The following is a 25,396-nucleotide window of genomic DNA, read 5'->3' on the forward strand; positions in this document are numbered from 1 at the left end:
CGGATGATCCGCCTTGTCTTGTCTCGTCGTCGGTGTGACTCAATGACGGACGATGAAAAGTCTCAATGATCGATGTTATTATTTCTCGCAAGGGTCATCCCAGTGTTGGATTGGTATCCAGGTCTTTCGACAGCAGAAATTGAAAACATCACGTATCCACATCATCGAATCAAATACCAGACATTGTCCCAGTGGAACAGAAAACACCCAACACAACAACACTTACATACTCATATAGTCTCACACATTTTGAGTCAAACGCTATGAGTCGACTATCATTATCACCATCCGACATCCTCCTCTACGTACTCGCCCTCTTCCTCCCTCCAGCGGCGGTATATCTCAAGACGGGGTTCAACGGAGACTTCATCATCAACATCTTACTGTGTATATTATGGTGGTTCCCAGGCGTCATTCATGCCTGGTGGATTCTCTACAGATACGACAGGTCATGGGCAGAAGAGGAATCATATATCCTCAAGCAAACGAGGTGAGGGGATCGGTTTTCTGGTGAGGACGCGCTCCTTTTGTGCGTTTGACACTTGGTTTCTCGTCTACTCGTGGACAAGTTGGGGGCCGTTCGACATGGACGGAGCATTATAATACTTGGGTGGGAGCTGTGTCTATGAAGACCGGCTTAGGGTTACCAAAGGCTTCAAAGGGGTGAGGAGAATATTGGGTCTTGTAAATATGGCACTCGAGGTGTGAGAGTATTATTTCCCTCGACGGCACCAGCATAGACCATTGAAAGCAGCCCTAGGAGAAAATACTTGCGAAGAGTTCAGGTGGAGCTGCATCTCGGCAAGATTAAAGATCCATTCGCCAGGTAGTTTCGACTGCAAAGTTGTGCAACAAGATACCCGCATACTACAAATTTCACAAGCACAATTCGTGATCAAGTGGACTCTTTCCCGCAGTTCTAGAATGAAGTCGACGACTTGTCCGGCGAAGCCTCAGTAGCCTCTGATCTTGCCGATCCTTGAGTGTCATGGGCGATCAATCCTCCCCTCACTTTCTCAAAGAAGCGGGGAGCCAGAGAACCTGCGTCGGCTCATGAGGATTTGGAACCAGCTACATGGTCAGGACGTCCTCTGTTGTCGAACTACACAGAATTGACAAAGCGCACGATACCACGGCACAATAGCGGGGGATAGAGAAAATGGTCACAGTAAAGAAATACCATCTCCCACCAACCTCGCTCGTTCCTAATTCGCCACATCCCCTCCTCCACTACCCTGGTCTCCTGTCATCCACGAACACGACCGACGAGAGCATCGCAACCAAGGCCCACGACCTCTTCGCGGCGAACGGGTGGGAAACGCAATGGATCTTCCGCTACGGCCCATCGCAGCGATCGCACTACCACTCCGCAGTGCATGAGTGCATGGCCGTGCTGACAGGGACGGCGACGATCCGGTTCGGGGTCGCCGACACCGTCGCCGACCTGGACGAGAGCACCTACGGATCCGGCAGGGAGGAGGGCGGCATCGAAGTCGAAGCGCGGGCGGGGGATGTGTTCATCCTGCCCGCCGGCACGGCGCACAAGACATTCAACACGTCCCCGGCCGCGGAGTTCACGCTCCTCACGCCCGGGGATGGACATGCGGTGGCCGGGCAAGGGAGCAGCACCAAGGACACGTTGGCCGGCATCGAGCTCACCGGCTTCACCATGATCGGGGCGTATCCCAAGGGCGGAGGTCACTGGGACTTTGCAAAGGGTGGTGAGGACGTGGGGAGGTTCGACAAGGTGTGGTCTGTGCCGAAGCCAGAGAATGATCCTGTGCTGGGTAAAGCAGAGGAAGGGCTTTGTGGGCAGTGGCATTGAATTTTTCTATCTTTGGCGATTTTTCCTACTTCTTTTTCTCTCACATGACTCCTTGTCGTTGTCTTTTGTCTTTTCTCTTTCATTGCTCGTAGCTATGTCTCCTACATAGCTATCTTGAGTGACCACCCCCTGCATGATTCGAATCTGCGTACCAATCAACCACCACTCATCTGCCCGCAAGTGTGCTGTATAAGGTCAAGGGTTGTCGGTCGTAGTTTGGCGATGGGGTTGATAGGCCCGAATAGCTTCGTTTGTACTTTGTACAAGAATATACGAGGTACAGGTACCAAGTCTGCGCAAATCAATGTCCGGTTTCGGTGCCTCAGGAGGGGTGGGGGGGCCACTTGGGGGCAACAAGAAAGATTTGATCATCAGATAATCGGCCGATGGCAACAGCAAAATCTAATCTTATCCCGTCATAAGATTGATAAGCCTCGTCAAGAAAAAGACCAACAAGACGCTACCAAGTCGGCTATTTCTTTTGTGGTTCTCGTGGCCCTCGTGGCTCTTGAGCTTCCCATTGACAAGCAGGGCAAGCTATCCATTCCGCAACTCAAAATCCCGACATCGGGTCCATTGGGAGCCATTGGGCCATGGTTGGTGCATTATTGGTAGCAAACTATTTGTGCGCCTCCCAGAACCCATGACAGCAGAGTTGCAACCGTGCCATGAGGGGAGGGGCCCTCGCTTGCGAATTTTCATGCTGGCTTTGCTGCTTGGGGGTTGCAGCTTGCGCTCCATGTGAAAAAGGTAAGTGAGGAAGATCTGCAGGGCACATCAGCTAGAAGCTCCCTCTTCCCTTTTGCCTTTTTTTCCCTCAGTCTCTACCATTCCCCGCCGTCTGTGGTTGTTTTCACCCAAACACAATGCCAGTATTTCCAAAGCTCAGGCCTGGATTCCGTCGAACCACCACTGAAGATGTGGTCACTCCTGTCCCCATGACCCCGGCGGGGAGAGATGAGAAAGATGCAGCGACAGACAACATCGAGGCCAACACAACAACAACCACCACCAACATCAATGACGAGGACCTGAAGGAAGAGGGTCTTGACGAAACTGCCCAGAGAGGTGTCCAGGATGTCCAGGCCGTCACCCTGACCTGGTCCAAGAGATCTCTCGTCGCCGTCTTCATCCTGTATGTTTGACTGACCTTGCCAGCGATGTCTCGGTGACTCGGTAGATACTCAGAGAGTGCTCTGGGCTGACTGTTTCCTCGTCAGGATGTTCCTCCTCTACTTCGTCAATGCCTTTCAGTCGTCGATCCTGTATAACTTGGTTCCCTTCGCCACGAGCTCTTTCGAGACGCACTCCCTATTGACCGTCATTTACATTGTCGCCAACTCGATGAGTGCCGCAATCTACATTCCTCTGGCCAAGATGCTTGACATCTGGGGTCGTGCCGAAGGGTTCCTTCTCATGGTCGCCTTTGCCACACTGGGTTTGATCTTGATGGCTTCTGGCAGCGGTCTGTCCACATTTTGCGCAGCACAGGTACGCGAAGCACCCATCATGCGGAGGAGTCAGCTTCTGGATGAGGGTCACACGAGGCTGACCACGAGACGATCTTGTAGGTGTTCTACTCCATTGGGTTCGGGGGCTTGATATACAGCATCGACGTGATCACGGCCGATGCGTCCAAGCTGAAGAATCGAGGGTTGGCGTACGCATTCACCTCGTCGCCATACATGATCACTGCATTCGCCGGTCCCAAAGCCTCGGACGACTTCTACTACAACCTCAGCTGGCGATGGGGGTTCGGCTGCTTTGCCATCATCTTGCCGTTCGTGGCGGCGCCGCTGTACATCATTCTGAAGCTCAACCTGCGCAAAGCCGCGAAGCAGGGCCTTCTCGCCAGAGAGCGCAGTGGCCGGACATTGACGCAAAACATTTGGCACTATGTTCAAGAATTTGATGGTATGTGGCTGATTCGGCCTGCCCGATCCAATTCCCAACACGTCATGTATACCTTTGACTGACACTCTTTCGTTCCTATTCGCTACGAAACAGCTCCTGGAGTGATTCTCTTCGCGGGCGGGCTGACGGTCTTCTTGCTGCCGTTCACTCTGGCCGACTCTGCGCCCAACGGGTGGGCCACGGACTACATCATCGCCATGATCGTGGTCGGGTTCGTGGTGCTCGCGGCGTTTGGACTGTACGAGGCGTACATTGCGCCGGCGCCGTTCCTGCACGTCAACCTGCTGGCCAACCGGACGGTGGTGGGCGCGTGTCTGCTCGACTTCACGTACCAGGTGTCGTACTACTGCTGGAACAGCTACTTCACGTCGTTCCTGCAGGTGGTCAACGACCTGACGCTGGCCGAGGCCGGGTACGTGGGCAGCACGTTCGACGTCGTGTCCGGGGTGCTGCTGCTGTTCGTGGGCCTCCTGATCCGCCGCACGGGCTACTTCAAGTGGCTGCTCTTCGTGGCCGTGCCTCTGTACATCATGGCACAAGGCTGATGATCCACTTCCGCCGCCCCGACAGCGGCATCGGGTACATCGTCATGTGCCAGATCCTGATCGCGGTGGGCGGGGCCATCTTCATCATCGTGCAGCAGATCGCGATCCTCGCGGCCGCCGACCACCAGCACGTCGCCGCCGTGCTGGCCCTGCTGTACGTGGTCGGCAACGTCGGCGGCGCCGTCGGCAACACCATCTCCGGCGCCATCTGGACAAACACCTTTGCCGACGCCCTCGCCCGCTACCTCCCCGCCGACATCTCCCCGACCGACCTCGCAGACATCTACAACAGCCTCGACGTCCAGCTGAGCTACGCGAAGGGCTCCCCCGAGCGCCGCGGCATCCAGCACGCCTACGGCTACGCCCAGGCCCGCATGCTCGCCGTCGGCACCGGCATCATGGGTCTGTCGCTCATCTGGATGTTCATGATCCGGAACATCAACGTGAAAAAGGTCGCCCAGGTCAGGGGCACGGTCTTTTGATCTCTATCTTTCCTCCCCGAAAGAGCGTCATGGTTGGTACGTACCTAGGTAGGTAGGTAGTGTTGGGTAGTGTGATGGGTAGGGAGGGTAGGATACCAATGGAACATGAGGAAAATCAAAGCGTTTTTGCTGGAAATATTTTTTCCCATGACGCCAATGGACGGTCGAGATAGTCCATGTTCCATATGAGGTGGTACATATGGGAAACAGCAAAGCAAGACAAAAGGGTGATTAGGTCTACTGTAGGTATTGATACCCAGCTGGGCAGTAGTGATACTACCCAAATGCATATGTGTCGCCATCCATCATTCGTCATTGTCTCCCAAATCCCTTGGTTTCTTGGTTTCATACTATTAGGTATCATGTCACACCTCGAACTCGATCTTCTCTCCCCTTCGTCGACCATTCCTCAATCTAAACAGGGTCTTTCGCTCCAAATCTACAGTGCAAGTGGACATACATAGTTCCGAAATCTAGCTTTACGGATCCCCTCTGCGCCTTTCGAGGAATGGATCAAGGGGACCCGGTTGGTTTTGTAAGCGTACTCTCCAAGGTGGTCTATTGAGTTGTCCTGCCCTGGCCCCATGAAATAAAGTCTTGGTTCGAAGGAGAAGCTGTAGGCGGCGAGGACCCAGGCTGGGTCCAAAGCGAGGGAGAATCCATCCGTGGAGGAGCAGAGGTCGAGTGGCTGGCATTCGAGGGGGATTGATCTGGGGGAGGTTTCACAGCTCCGACAAAGGTCCTCCTTCCTTCCGAGTATGACCAGGAGGTACATTTTGACCTCGCCAGAAAGCCCTAGCACCAGTCCATCCGTCGTCGTTGTGCGCAGCCTCCAGACGGGCTCGGCGAACCGGATCTGATGCTGAGCCGTACACCGTAGTGCTTGTTGTATAGAAACCAAGCAAGCTGCCGTGAAATGACACGAGGTGACTTATCGGTCACCGTTCGCCGGGCCATGTAGTAGGAGGACAGTCTTCTCCAATGTACAATCAATGCGCGTTGATTTAGAGAGGACGTTTTCCATGACAGAGGTCAAACTCAAGGTGGTCTAACTATGAGATGTTGATTCGGAGCATGAAAGGCCGGTTGCAGAGCCATGAGCGACCTCTATTTGATCTTGCCATCGTTACATCCGGATACCCAACGCAGGACTTCTAGGGCCATCCGGCTTTTTTCCAAAGCAGCTCCTTTCAGCTCAGGGCCAGGGCTGAGCTCGGAAATAACGACCAAGATGGCATTTCTTGCTATACCTCATGACTTCGCGGCTGAGCTGTTCAAGTCCTTGTCCAGAGAGATGTTGCCTTCGGAAGAAACAGTGGCTTCACGAGCCTTCCGTTCCAGTTCTCGTTTCTCTCGAGCCCGTCTAGCTTGTTGCCGCCGGATGTTGACGGGTTGATATACCTCGTTGAAATTCATGACAACTCCCAGAAATCTCAGATCGACGTCCGGTTGGTGTGCCAAATCATACAACAGCATGCTGAGCCGCGATCGAAAATCGGCCGATAGATGCAACTGTCGTGCCCTCAGAGAATTCAGATGAGTTTCGTCGTCCCCAATGTGTATATTTTCATTGGGTGTAGCAAGTGATGAATCATTCTCTTCGACGAGGAGTTGATTGCCCCTGAGAGCTCCTGCACCTGCTACGGAGGTGGGTGTGCTGGCCCTCGAATCACCAAGGAGATCCTTTTCGGTGATACCCCATTTCCCCTGAGCAGTTCGTCGCTCTATCTTCGCACTGAACTGTTGACGTCGAGTATACTCTGCAACACTGTACGAGTAGAGCGAGTCAATGACTTCTCGATAGGCAAGCATGCATTTCAGGATGTGGTGGACTTGGACAATAAGGCTGTCCTCTTGCTGGCCTGTTACCGGGTGCCTTTGCTGCCCGATTAACCCCTTTTTCGTAATGTTGTTCAGGTAATTGGTGTGAGCTTCGATTAGATCGTCGAGGGTGGCTTCCGGCTTGTGCAAAGCCTCTTCGAGCTTCTTCCAACTGGCCTCAATGACCTCAAACAAAAGATAATACTGAAGCTGATTAACGAAATGAACCATCTCTGCGACAACACATCTCGACCGTTTCCAATCGTTGCCCAGTTTGTCACTAACTGCAGCAAGGACTCCTCGACCGCCCGTCATGCATCGTTTGCAGGTCGAGCTGAGGGAATACTCGACCCGTTTGATTCTCCAGAGCAGGTTAAATATCTTGAGATACTGCGTGTTGGCCCATTGAGTAATGACAACGTCACACGGGGCACTGATTTTGTATTCCAGGGTGAAACAGTCCCAGCCGATCTCTCCGCTCGACAATTCAAGCATTCGGGCATCCAATCGTCGCAGCACTTCAGCGTCGTCATACTGGGCGTTGGAGTGCCGTATGGCATGTTCCAGTTGCGACGTAAGGTTGTGTCGGTACATTGAATTCACGGGACGATCGAGATGTTGAGCCAACGACTCGATGAGGAGTTCAAAGAAGTCACCCTGGGCCAGCAACATATACTTCTTTATTGCCGTCAAGTGTGTGAAGAGTCCAAATTTCGTCGACATCAGATGCGTCAATCGCGACATTGTCGTTCGGTAGGCCACATCGATTGACTGTGCGAGATTGGCCGTGTTTGCATAGTCGAGTGACTTTGAATTTGATTTGGAATATTTGATGACCCAGTCCGAGTCTCCGCAGTTGTTGCGAATGAAGTTGAGAGATTTGCCAATCAAGAAGACCTTTCTGGAGAACTCGGACGATATGATCGACGGTACCATGCCTGAGTCGAGCTTGTATTTCTCTTCCCACACGGAAGTCGCAACGTGTCTATGATCGACCGGAGGTTGCGCAGTTGGATCGGGCTGTGTTATGAAGAATTCGTGGTATGGGTCAATCAATTCTCCATCATAGATCCAATGCCTGAGCATCTCATAAAACGGACGTGCAACATGTGCCAGAAGCTTTTCGGCAAATGACGCCACAAAGGGGTCGCCATGGGACGAGGACAAGTTGTGTATGAGAGATAGCACTTGCCCTCCTCGCTTCTGCCTCGAGTCCTCGACAATCAGCTTCATCAATCGAAGGGCCATGGTGGCATCTCTTGTCCAAATCAGACATCGCTTCAACGTGACACCAGTGAGGCGCACCACTTTCGGGTCTCTCGAATTCTGAATAGAGGCCAAAGCTTGTCGAACCTCGGTCTCCAACGAGGCGACCAGGCTCAAGTAGGAGCGTAGCTCATTGTTGATGGCGGAACGAAGGCTCTGATCAATGAGACCTCCGTCCTGACCTGCAGCATACTCTGCCAATCCCCGATAGAGCAGACAAGGCTCTGCGAGTGCATGGAGGAGTGAAAGAATGGGAACCGGCAGACTAGGGGGCAGTTTGAGAGAGCCATTGTCTGCGAATTGAAGATGTGCAGATGACACACCTTGTAGATTGAACGGCAAGTCACGCAGCAGATCTAATTCCGAAGGATAGATGACTCGAGGCTCCTGCTTCTGCGCGGGAGGTTTCTCTTCAACTGGTTCTTGAGTCTGTAATTGTTCCTCCTCTTTCACGGCCGGTTCAATCTGTTCATTGGCTTTTCGGGATCTGGTTGACAAGGCACGATGGCCACGGGTCGTCGACACCTTCGGCGGTTCCGGCTCTTCTTCTCCTTCTTCATTATCATAATCTTCTTCTAGCTCCTCCTCCGCCGTAAAAGTGGTTTCGGGGGACAAGGTGCGTCGCCGTGGAATATTTGCGAGTTGCTCCGAGTCCGCAAGAGGGTTTCGAGGACGCTCAGGAAGAGACTTGTCCGACAGCTTGTAGAGGAGATACAAAATGGCCCATTTCTGGTTGAGAACGGGAATGGCGAGTAGTCTGGAATACAAATTGCTGAACCTGGCCGCTTTCTCTGGAGAGGCATTCTCTCGCAACAACTTGCGCTTGATCAAGTCTTGCGCCTGATTGGTATCTGGGGGCAGTCTGCCATCGGCCCCGAGAACGGTCTCTTTTGCATACCGAATAGCGCGTTCAATGCGGAACTCGGTATCAGTGTCGTCTTGGTCGGAAGAAAGGGCTGGAACAAGGCTTTCAAGGAGAGAGGTCAAGGTGCCCTCGATGCGGTTTAATCGTGGGTCCGCCATTGGCAGTGCGAAGAGGATGAGACCCGGGGCGCATGACAAGGTGCCTGCGTCAAGGCCGCACTGACATAGAGAGAAATCGGGCAGTGTCTAGACAAGATTTCTCGCAATGCATCTCAGTCCGTTGAACAGATTAACGCGGGGTGGTTTTTGGGATAGTGGCTTTACGTGCGCCAGCGTGTGTTTTCGCATCACCAGTACCGAGTAGACGCGTCTGTGGCTGCTGGTGTGGCGGTCCCTCGTCACATCTGTGGCTGGTAAGGGCTAATTACAAGGCTGGGTAATCACCGTCTTAGAGGGGCTTAGTTTACGAGTGGTTCTGGCAGCGAGGCGGCGAGGCGCGTACCTGCTGTGCAACCACATTATTAGCTGATTAGGTACTCGGTACCGCAAGGAGCACCTTTAGCGAGGTCTCCCCGGGCGCCTCAACGTTACCCGAGAGCCTATCAGTGCCTAATTCTTATCGAGCGTAACCTCCTGATGGAAACCTGAAAGACGTGACTTCCTCCACGTACCGAGTACAATTATCCAACTTTCAAGTGCTTCGATTCGTCTCGTGTCGCTACTTGCCCGGTTACAGGTGACAATTCTGGCATACGACATTGTATAGCGTCGGTCCTTCACATCTCTTTCCCCCGATTTCTTCAAAGCTTCCGAGACGCGCCCTGATTATTAGTCTTACATGTTTCAGCACCGCGTCGATACATTTCTTGAAACGAGCAAAAACACTCGCCGTTCTCACCCCATTTTCAGCCTTTCAACTCCTTGTAACTTCTCCTAACACCAATCCTCCGGCGAAACACGCTCGATCAGACGCCTCCACCCACTCAACGGGAAGGACGAGCCTAAAGATGCAAGACTACCGACGATCATCTCGCCGCATCTGTTCCAGATCAGATCCGGCTCATGTTCGCTCCGGATTCTGGTTCGAAGACCCCTGGCATCCTTCCAGTATCCTGAACCGAGGCGTCTGAATGGCTTTGCCACGAAGAACGTGGGTGATCTTGCGCCCTTCTTGAGCCGCCCGGAGTGCTGACATCCCCAGTGAACAGATCGGTTATATCCCGAACACTGCCCCGGTCAAGCCGGCCGCTGGATGACATTCCTTTCTGTCAGCTCGATATTCCGTTTGGCCCAACGACTGGACAAACCATATGGACAAAGCCTGTCACGTCAGCTCACAAATACGACCCTCGAGCGCCGCGGTCTGCTTAAGAACGAAGGAGCGCAACCCACTGCACTGTGTTCTGAACCGTGTCTCCATTAAGTCTGGTGCTCTTTCAAACCGCCAAAGCTGTCGGATTGACCTGCAAGTATGATTGAATACATACTGCGGCCACAAGTCTTTGCTGTCCTTTTCGTTGTGGTGCTAGTTCTCCTGCTTCTATACAAGCTATGCCAACCGAGACCAAGCCTACCCGACCTCCCTTGGCTTAATACCAAGGAAGGCGAACTGTTCACGTCCTTGCGTGCCAGACTTCGCTCAACGATCAACTACAGGGACACCATCCATCAGGCTTATGAGCAGGTACGGCGACCTGGTTGCGTCTGGGATTCTCACTTACCAGTTTGCAGTATTCGAAGAACAACAAATCATGTATACTTGCAAAATTCGGCGGGGACGAGATTCTGCTCCCAGTGTCGTCAATAACCTGGCTCATCAATCAGCCGGATGGCATTTTGAATGTCGACGAACCACACAAGGATGTCCTACAGACAGAATACACGTTTGTTCATCCAGTCGTTGTCGATCAGCCACTACATCATGAAACCATCAGAAATGAGCTCACTCGCCAGTTGGGAGCTCTCACCATCGACATTGTGGATGAAATAGGTGCTGCATTTGATGAGATCTGGGGCACGGATACAACCGAGTGGAAGGAAGTCTGTCCCTTCGAAACCCTTATGCTCATTACTGCTCGGACTAGCAATCGTGTCTTTGTCGGCTTGCCCTTGTGTAGGAACAAGGCGCTCTTGGAGCATGGGATCGGTTTTGCCAATGCCGTCCCAGTTGCATCGACTCTCCTGAAACTATTACCCGCATTCCTACGGCCTTTTGCTGCTATCCTGATCGCACGACCTAACCGACGTCACACGAGATCCTTCGCCCGCCTTGTTCGACCCGAGATCGAGCGACGCCAGAGGCTTCTTGAGGGTCAGACCGGGGACATAGAGAAGAAGCTTGGTGACCCCGAACCCAACGACTTTCTGCAGTGGTCGATCCGTCGAGCTCGTGAGAGCCTACACCCTGGCGAACGCGACCCGGATATCATTGCCGAAAGACTGCTGGCTGTCAACTTTGCGGCGATTCACACAACAACGTTCAGCATCACAAATGCGGTCTTTGACCTCGTCGCCTCTGACCCATCGAAGAGATACTTGGAACACATCCGCGAAGAAGCCAGCTCCATCATTGCCGCTGATAACGGCCACTGGACTAAAGCCGGCATCGCAAAAATGTACAAAACAGATTCGGCCTTGCGGGAATCATCTCGCCTGGGCTCATTCTTGGGAGCCGGCATGATGCGTCAGGTCGTAGTGCCAGGAGGGATCACTGCACCCGACGGAACATTTTGTCCCTATGGCAGCCGTGTTGCTGTCCCAACCAATGGCGTCCACAACGACTCAAAGCTTTACCCCGATGCCGCGACGTATAACCCCTTCCGCTTCTCTGTGGAACGAGACCTATCGGCCGTAGAACCATCGGAAACCCCAAAGGACAAGAATAATCCCACTACCACCACCACCGAAGAATACATTAGGAAAGCAAACTTGTCCTTTGTCAGCACTTCCCCGATATATCATCCCTTTGGACATGGAAGACATGCCTGTCCAGGGAGGTTCCTGGCGGCGAATGAGCTGAAGCTGCTGTTGGCGTACATGGTGCAGAACTACGACTTTGACCCTTTGCCAGAGAGGCCGGCGAGCAAGTGGATCGGGACGAGTCTAGTACCGCCCATGACCGCGACCATCAAAGTGAGGCGGCGGAAGGTGAATGGATATGACAGCGGCGAGAAATAGGTGAAGTGGGCGGGATAGACTCGTCATCATGATTGATGTATCACCCTGTCACTGTACAGTTGACTTGACGCGGGGCCTCAAAAGTTCTTTTTGCTACGTTGACAAACATTAGACTGCAGGAACAGGCTTAATGTGTACTATGTATGGATCAGATACAACGCAGCTCTGAAGATCGATAAGACTGATCATCTGTCCATTCATTCGAAGACCTTCTTCCTGTACTTCTGTCACGTTGTCACCGCATTGCGTCTAGATAGTAGTTATGAACCATTGCATCTGCGCCTTGCGTAATTGCAACATCCAAGTATCGCTCGAGGCTCGTAGATTAGTTCATGAAGTATAAACTGCACTGCCCTATCCACCTGTTTCATAGGAATGAGTACAGGGTATCAATGTAGACAGGTCGGGTCGGGTAGACAGGGACATAGTGACAGAGCGACAAAGTCAGGAGTTGGTTCATTAGGTCTTTGGTAGACCTACCAGGGATATTCAAAGAGTATGAAGATGAAGATAGGCGGGTCTTGCAAGCCGCGCGGTTCTTTGCATAGTACCGTACTCAAATTCTGTCGTGGCATTCCCTTACTTACTGCTAGATAGGAGAGCTGCTCTTTCGGAGTCATATCCTGAGCAGCCTCCAGAAAGGCTCACCTAGGCGAGTTCATATCAAGCTGTGCATTCCAATGCGCGGGTGGATCTTCAATGGGGGGGAAGCAAAAACAAGGACAGGGAGTTTGGCGGGGGTGTTACTGCGTAGAAAATCAAAAGTCTGCGTTCGACCCGTGCTGTCAAGTCTTGTTCAGACTTGGGGCTGGCGCCGTTCCAGGAGTGGCAGGCCACTTGCCCGTCTGTTGTGCCTTGTCGCGCCACGAAAGGACATGGTCTCTCTTCTCTTCCCAGCTCCAATCCGTATCATAGCGTTCGTAGTCGATCCCAAAGAACTTTTCCACGGCTCCGTCTGATAACATGTCACTCACAATATCCAGTGCCGGTGTCTCGACGCCCTCTGGGTCATCGAGAAGAAGGTCGATCACTTGAAGTCTGTCCGCCAATGGCATTGCCAGACTCTTGTCGAGCTGGTACGACAGCAGCAAGAACTCGGCGATGTTGTTCCGGACGCTGTCGTAGGCCAACAGGGCGGCTTTCAGAATGTCGGCGCAGAGTTTAGGGAGAGACATCTTGTAGTCGACACGGATGGCACTGCGCATGCTCGTGCTGTGCAGGATTGCTCGGAGCGAGAAGATCTTGTCCCTAGGCTCGAGGCACTCGGTGTTTTCCGTGGCGTACAGATATCCCTGCAATTCGCGGTGGCCTTCCCATTCCACATCAGACAGGTGGGAGGGGTCTTGGGCAAACTTGTGGGCGACTCTGGAGTCGTCCAGCTTGGTTAACTTCCTCGTCCAGCCCTGATCGAATCGCATCACGTCGGTGAATCTATACTTCAGAAGGTGGCCCCACGAGATCTTGTCCGAGCCGCAGCAAATCATCAACTCGCGGGCACAGACAATCTCGGCGACGATCCAAGTCCTCTGCCAGTAGCGACGGTTCATGAACCGAGCCAGTGCGTCGTATCTGCGCCGGAACTCGGTACGGTTGGTGTCAAACAGATTAGCCGCAGCTTCTTCCGACATGTTGAAGAGGATCTCGCTCGAGTCAGCGTGCTCGCCCAGCCAAGCCAGCACCGTCGCGGCGTTCTGAAAGATATCGCCTATCATTTTGACCTGTTGGGCCTTCTCGTCCGCATCGTCCTGGCGGATACTAATGGCATCGACCCAGACAAGCCTGGGCTTTGTGGGGAAGCGAAAGCGTCGAAGAGCTTGGTCCAGATTCAACCGGAGGGGGACCTCGTTCCCATCCACTCGGACGGAGTTGGGCGATGTCTCGTCACCCCATGTGTAAGATATACATTCGTACTTGGGGCACGAGAGCGCGGCTATATCCACCACAGCGATCGAGGCCTCGAGAGGGTCGTCGTACGACCCGGGCTCGAGCCGCAGGAGTCTCGTAGAGGAAGAGGAGGGGAGGGTCGAATAGAGCTTCTGTGCTATCGAAGGGTCGAGCCGGGCGTCTTGGAATATTGTTTCCATTTTCGGTCGACAGGTACGCGGCGGACCCTACATATTACTGTACAAGTGGCGATTAAACCTCAAGGACGGGCGTATATAATTAGGGGGGCTGGTAGGTTGGACCAACAAGGTCACCCTAGTGTGCCTGCGCTAAGAAACTTGATGAGACGATTGATCGGTACGAGTACGATGCAAGATGCTACTGTACGAGGTACACACTCGTAGGCAGGATTACAAGCACAAAACTAGAGGTGGGGCCTGCGTGTGTGTTCGCCGAGTCTCTTTGTTATCCACGTGGTTGCCTGCTCTCCACACCGCTATCACCACTACCAGGACGGAGTACGCTACCGCCAGGATGGCACCCAGACGCGGTAGTTGTTTTTGCGACTAGCGCCTGGACTTGGGGAAAAGAAAGATACCTAGTAATCAACGAGGTACTTGCCGAGGAAATATAAAGGATGCCAAATGGGTCATGCGTCCGGACGATAGGATGAGGTGTAGTGAAGGAAGTGGGGAGGGAATTTCTGGTTCTTGCCACCGAAGGACCCAAGTTTTATGCGTGCCGCGTAGGTACAATTGCATAGCGGTTTTTTATGAATGACTGGAGAAATCAACGTCGATCTTCCTGGTACGGGTGACGGGGTATTATTATTCCAGACACGGATGAGGACGGCGCACAGATGCTGGTCAGCATGAGGAGAGAAATTGACCACAATTAAGAATGTCTGGGAAAAAGAGTTCCCACTTTTGTTTTTGCCAATCTCGCAATTGAACACGCAAGCCCCCCTCCTGGCAAACCTGAAAAGGTGCTCGCCCACAAGGTGTTTTGCTCAGCAAAGAAAAGAAACGGAAAACGTAATCTCGTTATCACTGGTCAGTTGATCATTCCGTGTCATTTACGGGTCCGGATGTGCCAAGTCCAACGCGGCTTGGCTGATACCCAAGCCCGCTTGACTGGGACCCCGTTCGCTTTTTGACTTTGGTGGCTGTAATCATGCTTAACAAGAGGCTTAAGCCTAAGCGGAGATGCTCCGGCATTGCTTGCGCGAGGTAAAGCCGAGGCGACTTGGGGTCTGGCCATCGCCCGTTGAAACAGGTCAATGCTGCCATAATCACCACCATGAGCAGTTTCACCAGTCCAACCTGTGAAGTGAAACCGAAAAAGTTGGCTGGGAAAGGGGCCTTGAAAGAGGGTGGAATTTGTTCCGGATCATGGGTGGGAACATGGGCCAGGGACGCAGATGCCTAGAAACGGACCAAGCATTCAAGGGGGCGTCTGGGAAAGCGCCGAGACACGACATTACGCAGATGCCCAGGCGCCCAGCGGCGAGTCAGATTGGCAATTGGCACGAGGGTCGTCAAAACTAAGAACACCAAGCGAAACCCAAGAGCCACCAAGACTGTTGGCGCCTTGGCTAGCGTAATGCCAAGCATTCTGCATTGGCGATGTCGGCCTGGTGGAAGGGAAGTGTGGCTGGCACATGGGTTGCCTGTTATTGAGAAAAATATCGAGGAGAAGATACGAGTAAGTGCCACCTGGATATCTAGGCAATAATGCCAGAGACCCTCGTGTCAGCATTACCTATGGTACATCGTCGATGCGCACCTGTCAAAACGAAAGGGAGTGGTGTCCCTTCCCCTTCGCTTCCGAACCTTTCCTGATGCCAAGCCCTTGGATGGGGTGTTAGTTTGACTCAGGCTTTTTGCCCAGGGCGTCATGCCACGACAATATTTCTCCGTGCGCAAGTAATATTGGAGAGTCACTCCGAAAATTGCAAGGCCACCAGTTATTGGCCGTCAAAGGACACGGAGTCCTTTGCCAGGAAAGACCCAACAAGAAATGGGAATCAATTTCCCTTTCGGTAGGCAGGCAGACGCGCTGATCCCCAACAAGGGGACGATCCTCGTGATTTGGATTTCAAGGGTAGAAGTTTAAAACGATAACTCGGTATATGGATTTTTCTTGGAGGGATTCCGTGTATCGGAGTACGACTCATCTCCTCGCCAGTTGAGTGAGAGATCGATTGAGGGCCAGAATTTCTTTTTCCCGCGGTTATCGGGCCCTCTGAATACCGGGTCTCCCTCTCCCCCTACGAAACGGTGCGCTGCTCGCTTACAGCGCCCAGCGATCGAAGGCTCGGCGCTGACCCAGTAAAGAATGGCGGTCACTGGCCCGTCTCCAGCTAGTGCTGCGGGCATTGGGTTAAGCATAAGCCTAGTGTGCAAGCTTGACCCGCTGCGGAAGTGGCATACCTGTAGGAACACCTCTCCAAGGCCCAGGGCCCAGCCAAGGGGTCCACTCGAAAGGCCAGAGTCCCTCCCACACTACGGGCTTGAACTTCTTCTATTTGTCTGCCTCTGCTGGCAGTCTGGTCATTTTTCACAGCTGTTCTCACGTTCCCAACTTTGTTCTCACGAATCGGTGCTGCCGGCCGTGCCAGACTGTGATCTCCCCAAGACCACAGACCACGTAATATCCGACCGCGAGTCTATCCTTGATACCGCAGATATTCCCATTGGCTCCACGCCGCTCACCAAGACTTGTTTGAGTGTGCCCACTTGCCTTGTAATGGGCCTTTCCATTTGCATTATTAGAAGCCATCTCTCCAGCATTTCCTCGGTTTCTATCTTGGACCCTTGTCGATTTCCCAACCCCCGAGCAGTTTACGCCTAGCCTTCTCCCCCGTCTCAAACACTGTCCAAGAGACAGTTCAGTCAACTGAGCCTCCGCTATCAAGCATCGCGACTTACGGAGAGATAACTTTTGCGCCGGAGAGAAAAAAGTCAATATCTCAGAAGCACGACGGGCAAGACTGGGTTGCGTCTTGCAGTTGCAGAAAGGGAACGCGTTGGACTTTGGCAAATGGGCGCGGCGAGCTGAAGTGTCTGCGCCAAAGCATTCAGCCCGCCGCGATTGACGGAACGAGGTCCAACTTGACGATCACGTACGCGACAGTGAGCGGACCCCTTCCGGGTGAACTAGTCGCTTCGGCGGAACTGGAGAAAGGGTTTTCCAGATCATACGCACAATGGAGACATACAACGGTCTCGTTCGTACGCCGACAGACGCCATCATCCTCTTCGAAGCCTGCAGGTTGGGCATACTCCCTCGAGTCCAGCGGAGATTGTCAGAGAAAGAGAGACAATCCATCAGATCTGGCTCGGTCTTTGTTTGGGATGAGCGCGAAGCGGGAATGCGGCGATGGACCGATGGCAAGAGTTGGAGTGCAAGTCGTGTCTCGGGCAGCTTCTTGACTTATCGGGAAATGGAAGGCAAAAGAGGAGGAAACTCATACGTGAATACGGCCAATCGTGGCGCCAAAACCCCCGAAAATGGTCAAGACGATCCTTCGCAGTCTGGTGAGGGCGAGGAGGGACCCGACGGCTATCGGTACAAGCCTGATGGCCTGATGAAGCAGTCCTTCAGTATCACCACTTCCCAAGGCCAACACCTACATCTCATCAGCTACTACTCCCGAACACATCCAGCCTCCCAGGTCTTGCGACAGCCAAGCACCGATCCCAATCTGGCCTCGATACAACCCGCGAAAGGCATGTATCCAGAATCCACCATCAACGATCAATCAACGGTCCCTGCCGTCACTCGATCGCCCATGTTAGGGGCTCCAGGATATGTCATCTCTCCAGGTGCCCCAGGGTATCACCGCCCAAGCCCTGCTCCGCCGCAAGCATATATTCCACCCGGCTACATCCCTCACCCAGCCTACATCTACCCAATCAGTCCCATGCACACCCCTCCTCCCGGACACTATCTACAGCCATATGCTATTCAGGCAGGCCTGCCCCCTCTTGCATTCACCCCCGCGCCATATCCTCCACCACACCACCTATCACTCAGCCAAGCACCACCGTCCTCTTTCGATCAGCGTCCCTTACGAAACTCAGACTCGAGGTCGTCAATTCCTCCCCCTTTACCACCTGCCACTTCCCCGCAGGCTCCCCTGAGCGCTTACACTGTCAGCCAACCCCCTCCGCCAGTATACCAATCCAGCCCTGCTCCTCCAGTCAATACGCAAGCTCCTGAAGCTGCTAGTGAAAACGCAGGCACGGGGATACAAATAGATCCGCGCTTGACCACTCCTACTACCTATGGGGCTGATACCCAGACGAACGGCGCTAATGGCAAGAGCGAAGCAAATCAATCTGGAACGCAGAACTCTGACACCATCGCGGTGAGTGCCAGCCAGGCACCCACCATTACCGCCCTCGTACACAATATCGATACGAATGTTGCCCCCGCAGAGAAAAGCCAGAGTGAGGCCGAAGCGGACCGACAAGGCAGTACGAGTCCAGGTGGAACCAAGAATGGGGCACCACCGCAAGACATTCCCAGCGAGAAGCTAGGGTTCCGAGAGGATAAGAGAGCCCTGAGCAAGCTAGACCGCGTCTTTGCCAAGGTATAGGACGGAAAGAGACCTGTTCGGGTTGTGGCATCACATTGCATTGCACGACATGCTGGGAAAAAGTCGGCGTTTCCAACCATATCGTATTTAGCGTTCGGGTCAAAAGAGGCGGCGGATATGCGATCGATTTCGAAAATGAGCACGAAGTCACGAGTTTTGATGACTGCAGTATTCGACTTTTGCCATTTGTTGTTTTTTTCTCCTATTTTCTCAAGAAAGGGTTCTGAACTGGCCGGGTCAAGTCCCGGCCGTTGATAGGGGCAATGTTTTGAATTTGAAGAAGCAGGGATGGTGACGGTGGATTTGCGGAGATGCCTGTGCGTTAACATTAGCTAGTGGCATGAGGCTCAAGCAGTAGAGTGTACTGTACGAAAATCGTATTATTTCGGTTGCGTTCGATCCAGAGTTAGTCGCCTGACATGATTTGATTCCATTAATGTGGCTCCATGTGATAATCGGAGAAAAGTCTGGGCCGAGTGACGACAAGGACCCTGCGGTTGGCAGTTGATCCACCAAATCATATCGGCATCACTCAGCATCAGCCCATCTCCAAGCACAAGTAATACTCGACCTTTTCAAAATATTTGCCAGCCTCATCCTTCAATCATCAAAGCGAGCGCCTATGTCGAATGATTGCACCTAGCAGAATTGCCCTCCTAGCTGCCTGTGAGGCAAAAGGACGAAGCCCTCGTCGCTGATATGCTGGGTGCGCAATCCTTAGCAAACTCCACCACCTTTACCAATGGTGTCGCTCTCAACGAGACTGGACTGAAGTTCTGGAATTACACACTCTACGACAATGGCACACTGTCCAACGGCTCGCGCTGCTTTCTCGCTTTTGGCCCGCATAAACCCATCCTTTTCTCGAACGGAACGTTCGTCAATACGACCTCATGCTACACACCCATCAATCCCATTGGTGCCCGGGGCATAACCGGACTTGTCTTTGGCTCTCTCTTTGCCCTAACGATTCTGTTCTCCACGATCAACCTTAGGAAACATGGCCGCACATACCTGCCTCGAGAAAGAGGGTGGAAACCGGTGGGCAGACGCTGGCCGTGGTATTGGACCTTGGCGGTCGCCGCTTGTGGCATCTTGAGCTCTTTTACCGCTGTCGACGTGGACAGAGACTACATCGTCAACACGCCCATCATCCTCCAAAGCTTCTTCCTGGCCTTGATGATTCCGGTGTTGCTGGCTTGCGTTTGGGAAGCTGCGAGAAACTGGTGAGTACGACGGCATATACTCTGCTTTCATACGCCAGAAGACTTGGGGTCGGTCTAACCTCGTGTTTAGGAGCTCATTCTGCCATCGTCAATTCCAAGAGGCACAAACATATGCCTTGTCGGCTAACGCATTCCACGAAAAAGCCAATTTCTACCTTCCCTTACTCTTCTACGCCTTCGACTGCGCGGTGTTCTTCACGCTTGTTCCACGATCTTGGTCGTTTGCCCAGAAGCAACGTTCGCCCACGCAGACTCAGGGATTGGCTAGACCTGTTGCCCTCGACGCTCGATTCAAATCGGCCTCTGTCCTCGCGACAGTCTGTCTTGGACTTATTGTCTTTCGGTTGGGTTATGGCAGCAGGACCTACAGGGCAAATATCCCTACAACACTCTTACTGACTATCATTTGTCTCGGCTTACGCGTTGCGTACGTTCTTGCGGGATCTTGGGTATGGGAGCTATCCCCATTTCGTCGAGACTTGAGCGTTGGCTTGTTGTACGGACTCGGATACGCACCAGCTCTTCTCATTCTTGTGCTGCTCAACATCCATGGATACATGAATGAAAATGAAGACAAGGTATTGATTGCCCTGCGCGCGTCGAGGGGTGAGGAATTGGGCCATGGTCTTGCTATAGCCGCGCAGTCTCACCAACCTCACAGTCGCAAACCGCCAGCCTGGTGGTTTAGGTCCCAGAGCCGCTCCGCATCGCCAGGTGGAGTCTTCAGAATGCCCAGCTCCTCCAGAAGACCTCCACTGGAAGAAATTTCTCATGCGACAAATACAAGCCGAGCAGAGCAACAAGATGAAAGTGGACACGCTTGGTGGCAGCGGCGTAGGCAAGAAGAAGACGCCAGGTACAGAAAACCAAGGCAGAGTGTGAACAGTAACAGGTCCATCGGAAGATCTACAGTCACAGACGGTGGCACTACGGGCATAGACTCGCGATTTACAGACACGGACAGCTCACTGCCACCTCCACAATATCAGAGGGACACACCCTACGAATCCCGCAGAGACGGTCTGTCGCAGCCTGAGTCGTCCACCCACTCGCTACAATCGCCACCTCAGGTAGTCAGGAGTATGCTTGACGTCTGATCGATCGAGGATCACAGCCAGAATAGGCATGAAAACAAGGGTGGGACCTTTCGAGTAGGAGGCTTCATAAAGAAGGTATACAGACATTTTGACAAGTCAAAGGGATGACTGAACATTAAAAGTTGGACTGCTCAGTAGCATACGGTAAGCCATTTCCTATTCTTCGGGCTATTTCTGACAAGAGGGCAGTTACCGTCTCGCACAACCCCCTTCGATATCGCATCTATGCTACTTTACTACCCCTGTCGCCCCGCCCCCTCACTTACCCGGGAAGACGGCCAACACCAACCCGAACATACGGAGTGGTACCCACCCGCTACAAGTTCTTCTGCTGTCGTGCTTTTGGAGAAGCCGTCCCGTTCAGCTCAGCAGAACGCTACCGCACATCCAAGGTCGCAGACACTGCATGCTGCAGACTTCTTGCTCGAAACCACGATTGTTCCAGGCTCCCAGCAGGACTGCTCACCCCCTGACTACCCTGAAATCTTAGGATCCCAATGTTGCTTTCGGCCCTGACCCAATCTGCACTCACAAAAGTGATGTTGGGGATTGAGGAGTTGAGCGAATCCAGACATGGTTGATGGATATGGACTCGACGACGTAAGGGAGAAGGCTGTCGCAGGACCAAGTGCCGGCTTGGCAACGGACGGCGACAGGTTTTTGATACTGTAGTGGCTGACGTGGTCAGTGCTCATCTGGTGCAGGTATAGTAGAATCCTGTCAAAGGACGGTGTGTGAATTGGGTTACCTCGACACGATCTTCTGTGGCCGCGCTCATGGCCGCATCCTACGCGGCGACGGCGGTGATGGGAGCGTGCATGAAAATTCTGAGCTGCTCTCATGGACTGAAGCTGGCTAAGGAGGAAATTGCGGTATTCCTGAAGGAAGGGAAGGCTGCTCGAATCCGGGGCGGGGGAAGACCCAGACCTTGATCCCCGACGTTCGCTGCTCGTGCATGGGTCGAATAACCAGGGCGTATTGCACGTGTGCTGATCCCTAGCATGGTCTGGTAATTGTTCATACAAGGCTGGGTGAGATGATGCGCGGTCTGAGCTGTAATGAGACGCCATTGCTTCGCTGCAAGGTTTCATAGAATCGAAATTGTTTGAGATGTTGCACGAGAGGGAAGGGCAAATCTTTTAAGAAAGCAACAACCTAACTGTCATGCTCGGTCAATATAAAACACATTGGCGTAAATCCTGTCGCTGACGGCCCCCGGAGTCGAATGGGTGACACCTTGGGTCCGAGCATGACATAAAGGAAAGAATGCTCGGCGTCTGACAAAAGGACAGGGCGGCGAAGATGTGATTTCTGACCTACAAAGGGCAAGTCCTCAAGGCCGTCAGCGACTGTAGCTGGACGGGCAGACTGAGCGAACAAGGCCATTCTGCTGCATCTGGCAAGTAATCATAACCCAGGCAGGGAGGAGAGGAGACTTGGCACTCAGGCCGCGCAATGTCATTTCTGATAAAGGACATTTTGCACATTTGGGAACACCTCCGTGCGTTTCTCATTTGGGAAATTGTAAAAGGTTCGCCCTCGGATCCCGCACCGGGTCGCAGGATGTGTCCGTTTTGCTAAATGAGTGGCTGAGTGGCGATTGGAATCGTGGAGTAAGATTGATGAGAAAAATAGCATGGGCGCGCATGGGCTTGGTGATGGGGTTTTTCAATCCTTTACGCTTTGGCGAGGCTGTGGCAAGAATCCCGTCGGATAAACACTTTTACCGCATCCCGCGGGCGGACCGCGCATCCTTCTCCCCCTGTGCGCTAAATTGTTACAGCATCGTCTGCGCGACCTGCAGCTCCTCTTTGACTTTCCATACTCTCCTGATACTCTGCGGCCTCTGCTGTTGGCTGCTGTTTGTCGCCCTCCCCTGCGTGATGCTATGGCGTGTTCTGAAGGCGCCATGGCATCTCGGAGACAGGATCCTGCCTCGATGCTCGTCCCTTGACATTGCAAGACTCCGATATGACATTGTACCGTCCCACGTTTGCGCCCGATATTTGCACGGTCAAAGCGCAACAGCTACAGAAACCTCACCGGCCCTTGTCCGCCATGCTAGACTCTCGAACGATGCCGAGTACGTCAACGGCTTGCGAGCGGATGAATCGGTCAAAATTGCAGGCTTAGTGCGCAGTATCCGGAAGCAGAAAAAAGTCGCATTTGCCCGAATCGGAGATGGTTCGACGCTCGCGAATATCCAAGCAGTGTTTCCCGATCCGCAGTTGGCGAAAGAGTAGGTGGATGCGTATCCAAGGAGCATGGACGAGTTCTGACACCCAGCTTTCAGCATCACCAATGGTGCCTACGTTGCCCTGGTGGGCAAGTGGGTGCCGTCTAAAGGAGCTGGACAGAGCCATGAACTGCAAGTCGAAGAGATCGAGACGCTGGGTGATGGCAATACTTCTGTTCGTCTAACCGTTCCTCCTTGCGCGCCGCTGCCCCAGCTAACGGCGACAGGACAACCCCATTCAGAAGCAGTCGATGTCGACTGACTTTCTCCGAACCGTTCCTCACCTCCGAATGCGCACGGCCTTCCACTCTCTTGTTAATCGGACTCGCAGCCAATTGATCTCGGCAATTTCGTCGCATTTCTCCAACCAACCGGACCCAGTCTATCAAGTCCTTCCGCCATTGATCACCTCTTCAGACTGCGAAGGAGCGGGAGAGGCATTCACAATAGCCCCGCAGAGCCATGAACAGCTTCCCGGCACAACACCAAATACTTCCAAGGGACAAGAAAAGCTTTATTTCCGAGAGCCAAAATACCTTACTGTGTCGTCACAGCTTCATCTGGAGGCGCACGCCGCCGAGCAAGGGGATGTGTTTGCATTCTCCCCGACTTTCCGCGCCGAAGAAAGCGACACCCCGCGGCATCTGTCTGAATTTTACATGCTCGAGGTTGAGCATCGACACATTTCTTTTCAAGAGCTGCTGTCCCGAGTGCAGAGCCTTGTGGCATACCTCACACAATCACTACAAGAGCATCGTACGGGGAAAGAGTTGGTTGAATACTACTCCGACCAGAAACACCGACCTACGGACGCGGACTTTGTGGATCTGCCTGCTCGGTGGGCTAGACTTACTGGAAGGTGGCACCAGGTGGACTACACATCAGCTATGGAGGCGCTGATAAAGGCGCACGAATCCAGCGATGGCACGCTTTTCGTTCACCGTCCTCAGTGGAAGCAAGGATTACAGTTGGAACACGAACGGTGGATCGTGGACAATCTGGCAGAGGGAAGACCAGTTTTTGTGACGCATTATCCAAAAGAGGTCAAACCCTTCTACATGCTTCCGTCATCGGCAACAACTCCACTGCAAGGTGGGGCTCAATCGGAGTCGGATGGAGACACTGTGGCCTGTTTCGATCTGCTGCTTCCCTTTGGCTACTGTGAAGTGGTTGGAGGGAGTCTCAGAGAACACCGGTTGGAGCATCTCATTCGATCGATGCGCCAAAAGGGGCTAATCAAGAGAACCGAAATATCGAATGGCGACAATGGCAACGGTTACCCGTTTCTGGAAAAGGGAGAGACTTTGGGGAACATGAGGTGGTACGCCGACCTTCGACGATTCGGAAGTAGTCCCCACGGTGGCTATGGCCTGGGATTTGACCGCCTGCTCGCATACATGACGGGTGTCAATAACTTGAGGGAGGTCGTTCCGTTCCCGAGAACGTGGGGCAGGGCAGATTGCTGAGCCGCGGGTGATGGCCGTAGCGAACACTATTGTACAAGATACAGGTACACGTAAGGGTCGAATGTACAGTGTGCATTTTGGTTATAAGTCATTTCCAAGGTTGGTAATGCAGTGGAAGTAAATAATAGACTTTGGTACTCTTCCTATTTAAGTAAGGTGTGATCCACATCTATCCATAGCGCTTAGCCTCGTTTCCCCCAACCCTCCAAAATCATCCAGACAGGCTCGACAGGAAGAACAAAAAATGCTTTTTCACCACCAGTTTTTCGATTCTTGACACGAGATTTGGTTTGGAGAATCTCTTCATTTTTCTCTACCCAACGAGATCAAAAAAAGCAAAAACAATCAACAATCAGGATTCCCACCTGGTCACCCACGGTAGTACTAACTGATCGGCATATGGCTTAAGTACGGCTGAGCGAACGGGAAGCCCTGTATTCCATATCCTATGGTCGATTGCGAAAGAAAATTGTTTACACTAAATAATATACTACAAATTTGTATATTTTACCAGCGATCCACGAGTATGCGATGTTTTTTTATATGTGCGGAGTTTTTTCGGTATAGGATCTTAAGTGAAGGGATGGGGTCCGGTGGCTTTGTTATCTATGAGGGGCTTAGGCATTACAAAGGACATACTAGCATTGTCAACTACCTAATTAATATTTTGCTCCGCTATTTGTTTTCATGATCGTGGGTGTTGGCTACCAGCTGCTAGTCAGAAGTACCTACCTTGCGAGCTCGTATTGAAAGTCATCCTCTCGTGTCTCCCCAGCGCGGGGGTGCCAAGAGGCTAGCCAGTTACGCAGTCAAGATCCCAAAGTCTTACCTTTTCTCTTGTATACGAGTACCTCAGACTTCACCTACTCTATACAGGCGGTCAAGGTAGACCCAGCGATCCATTTTCCTATTTCTCTCCTTCCCTGTTCACCCGTTGACTTTCCCACCATCCTCGGCGATACGGCGAGCGCGGGCAAGTTCCCTTGATCC

At 52.8% G+C, this 25,396-nt stretch overlaps 8 protein-coding genes across 8 annotated transcripts; 6 read left to right on the forward strand and 2 right to left on the reverse strand.

Moving 5' to 3' along the window:
* Positions 1 to 1,159: 1,159 nt before the first annotated feature.
* AYO21_06113 (hypothetical protein) lies at positions 1,160 to 1,825 on the forward strand (the record flags this gene model as incomplete). Its single annotated transcript, XM_022656077.1, has 1 exon — positions 1,160 to 1,825. The coding sequence occupies one exon, from the start codon at positions 1,160 to 1,162 to the stop codon at positions 1,823 to 1,825; it is 666 nt and encodes a 221-aa protein (XP_022511597.1).
* An 866-nt stretch (positions 1,826 to 2,691) lies between these two features.
* AYO21_06114 (hypothetical protein) lies at positions 2,692 to 4,766 on the forward strand (the record flags this gene model as incomplete). Its single annotated transcript, XM_022656078.1, has 5 exons — positions 2,692 to 2,960; positions 3,046 to 3,316; positions 3,397 to 3,739; positions 3,833 to 4,262; positions 4,310 to 4,766. The coding sequence occupies 5 exons, from the start codon at positions 2,692 to 2,694 to the stop codon at positions 4,764 to 4,766; spliced, it is 1,770 nt and encodes a 589-aa protein (XP_022511598.1).
* A 1,251-nt stretch (positions 4,767 to 6,017) lies between these two features.
* Positions 6,018 to 8,876, reverse strand: AYO21_06115 (hypothetical protein; the record flags this gene model as incomplete). Its single annotated transcript, XM_022656079.1, has 1 exon — positions 6,018 to 8,876. The coding sequence occupies one exon, from the start codon at positions 8,874 to 8,876 to the stop codon at positions 6,018 to 6,020; it is 2,859 nt and encodes a 952-aa protein (XP_022511599.1).
* Positions 8,877 to 10,188: 1,312 nt separating this feature from the next.
* Positions 10,189 to 11,894, forward strand: AYO21_06116 (hypothetical protein; the record flags this gene model as incomplete). The annotated part of the gene is made up of 2 exons (XM_022656080.1): positions 10,189 to 10,401; positions 10,449 to 11,894. 2 exons carry the CDS (start codon positions 10,189 to 10,191, stop codon positions 11,892 to 11,894), a joined length of 1,659 nt encoding a protein of 552 aa, XP_022511600.1.
* Positions 11,895 to 12,679: 785 nt separating this feature from the next.
* Positions 12,680 to 13,978, reverse strand: AYO21_06117 (hypothetical protein; the record flags this gene model as incomplete). The annotated part of the gene is made up of 1 exon (XM_022656081.1): positions 12,680 to 13,978. One exon carries the CDS (start codon positions 13,976 to 13,978, stop codon positions 12,680 to 12,682), a length of 1,299 nt encoding a protein of 432 aa, XP_022511601.1.
* Positions 13,979 to 16,986: 3,008 nt separating this feature from the next.
* On the forward strand, positions 16,987 to 18,381 carry AYO21_06118 (hypothetical protein; the record flags this gene model as incomplete). Its single annotated transcript, XM_022656082.1, has 1 exon — positions 16,987 to 18,381. The coding sequence occupies one exon, from the start codon at positions 16,987 to 16,989 to the stop codon at positions 18,379 to 18,381; it is 1,395 nt and encodes a 464-aa protein (XP_022511602.1).
* Positions 18,382 to 19,080: 699 nt separating this feature from the next.
* On the forward strand, positions 19,081 to 20,704 carry AYO21_06119 (hypothetical protein; the record flags this gene model as incomplete). Its single annotated transcript, XM_022656083.1, has 4 exons — positions 19,081 to 19,607; positions 19,678 to 20,213; positions 20,269 to 20,463; positions 20,526 to 20,704. The coding sequence occupies 4 exons, from the start codon at positions 19,081 to 19,083 to the stop codon at positions 20,702 to 20,704; spliced, it is 1,437 nt and encodes a 478-aa protein (XP_022511603.1).
* A 1,646-nt stretch (positions 20,705 to 22,350) lies between these two features.
* Positions 22,351 to 24,406, forward strand: AYO21_06120 (hypothetical protein; the record flags this gene model as incomplete). Its single annotated transcript, XM_022656084.1, has 3 exons — positions 22,351 to 22,943; positions 22,998 to 23,115; positions 23,183 to 24,406. 3 exons carry the CDS (start codon positions 22,351 to 22,353, stop codon positions 24,404 to 24,406), a joined length of 1,935 nt encoding a protein of 644 aa, XP_022511604.1.
* Between the last annotated feature and the right edge of the window lie 990 nt (positions 24,407 to 25,396).

This window comes from Fonsecaea monophora (genome assembly GCF_001642475.1).
Source record: "Fonsecaea monophora strain CBS 269.37 chromosome Unknown Scaff41, whole genome shotgun sequence".
NCBI lineage: Eukaryota > Fungi > Ascomycota > Eurotiomycetes > Chaetothyriales > Herpotrichiellaceae > Fonsecaea > Fonsecaea monophora.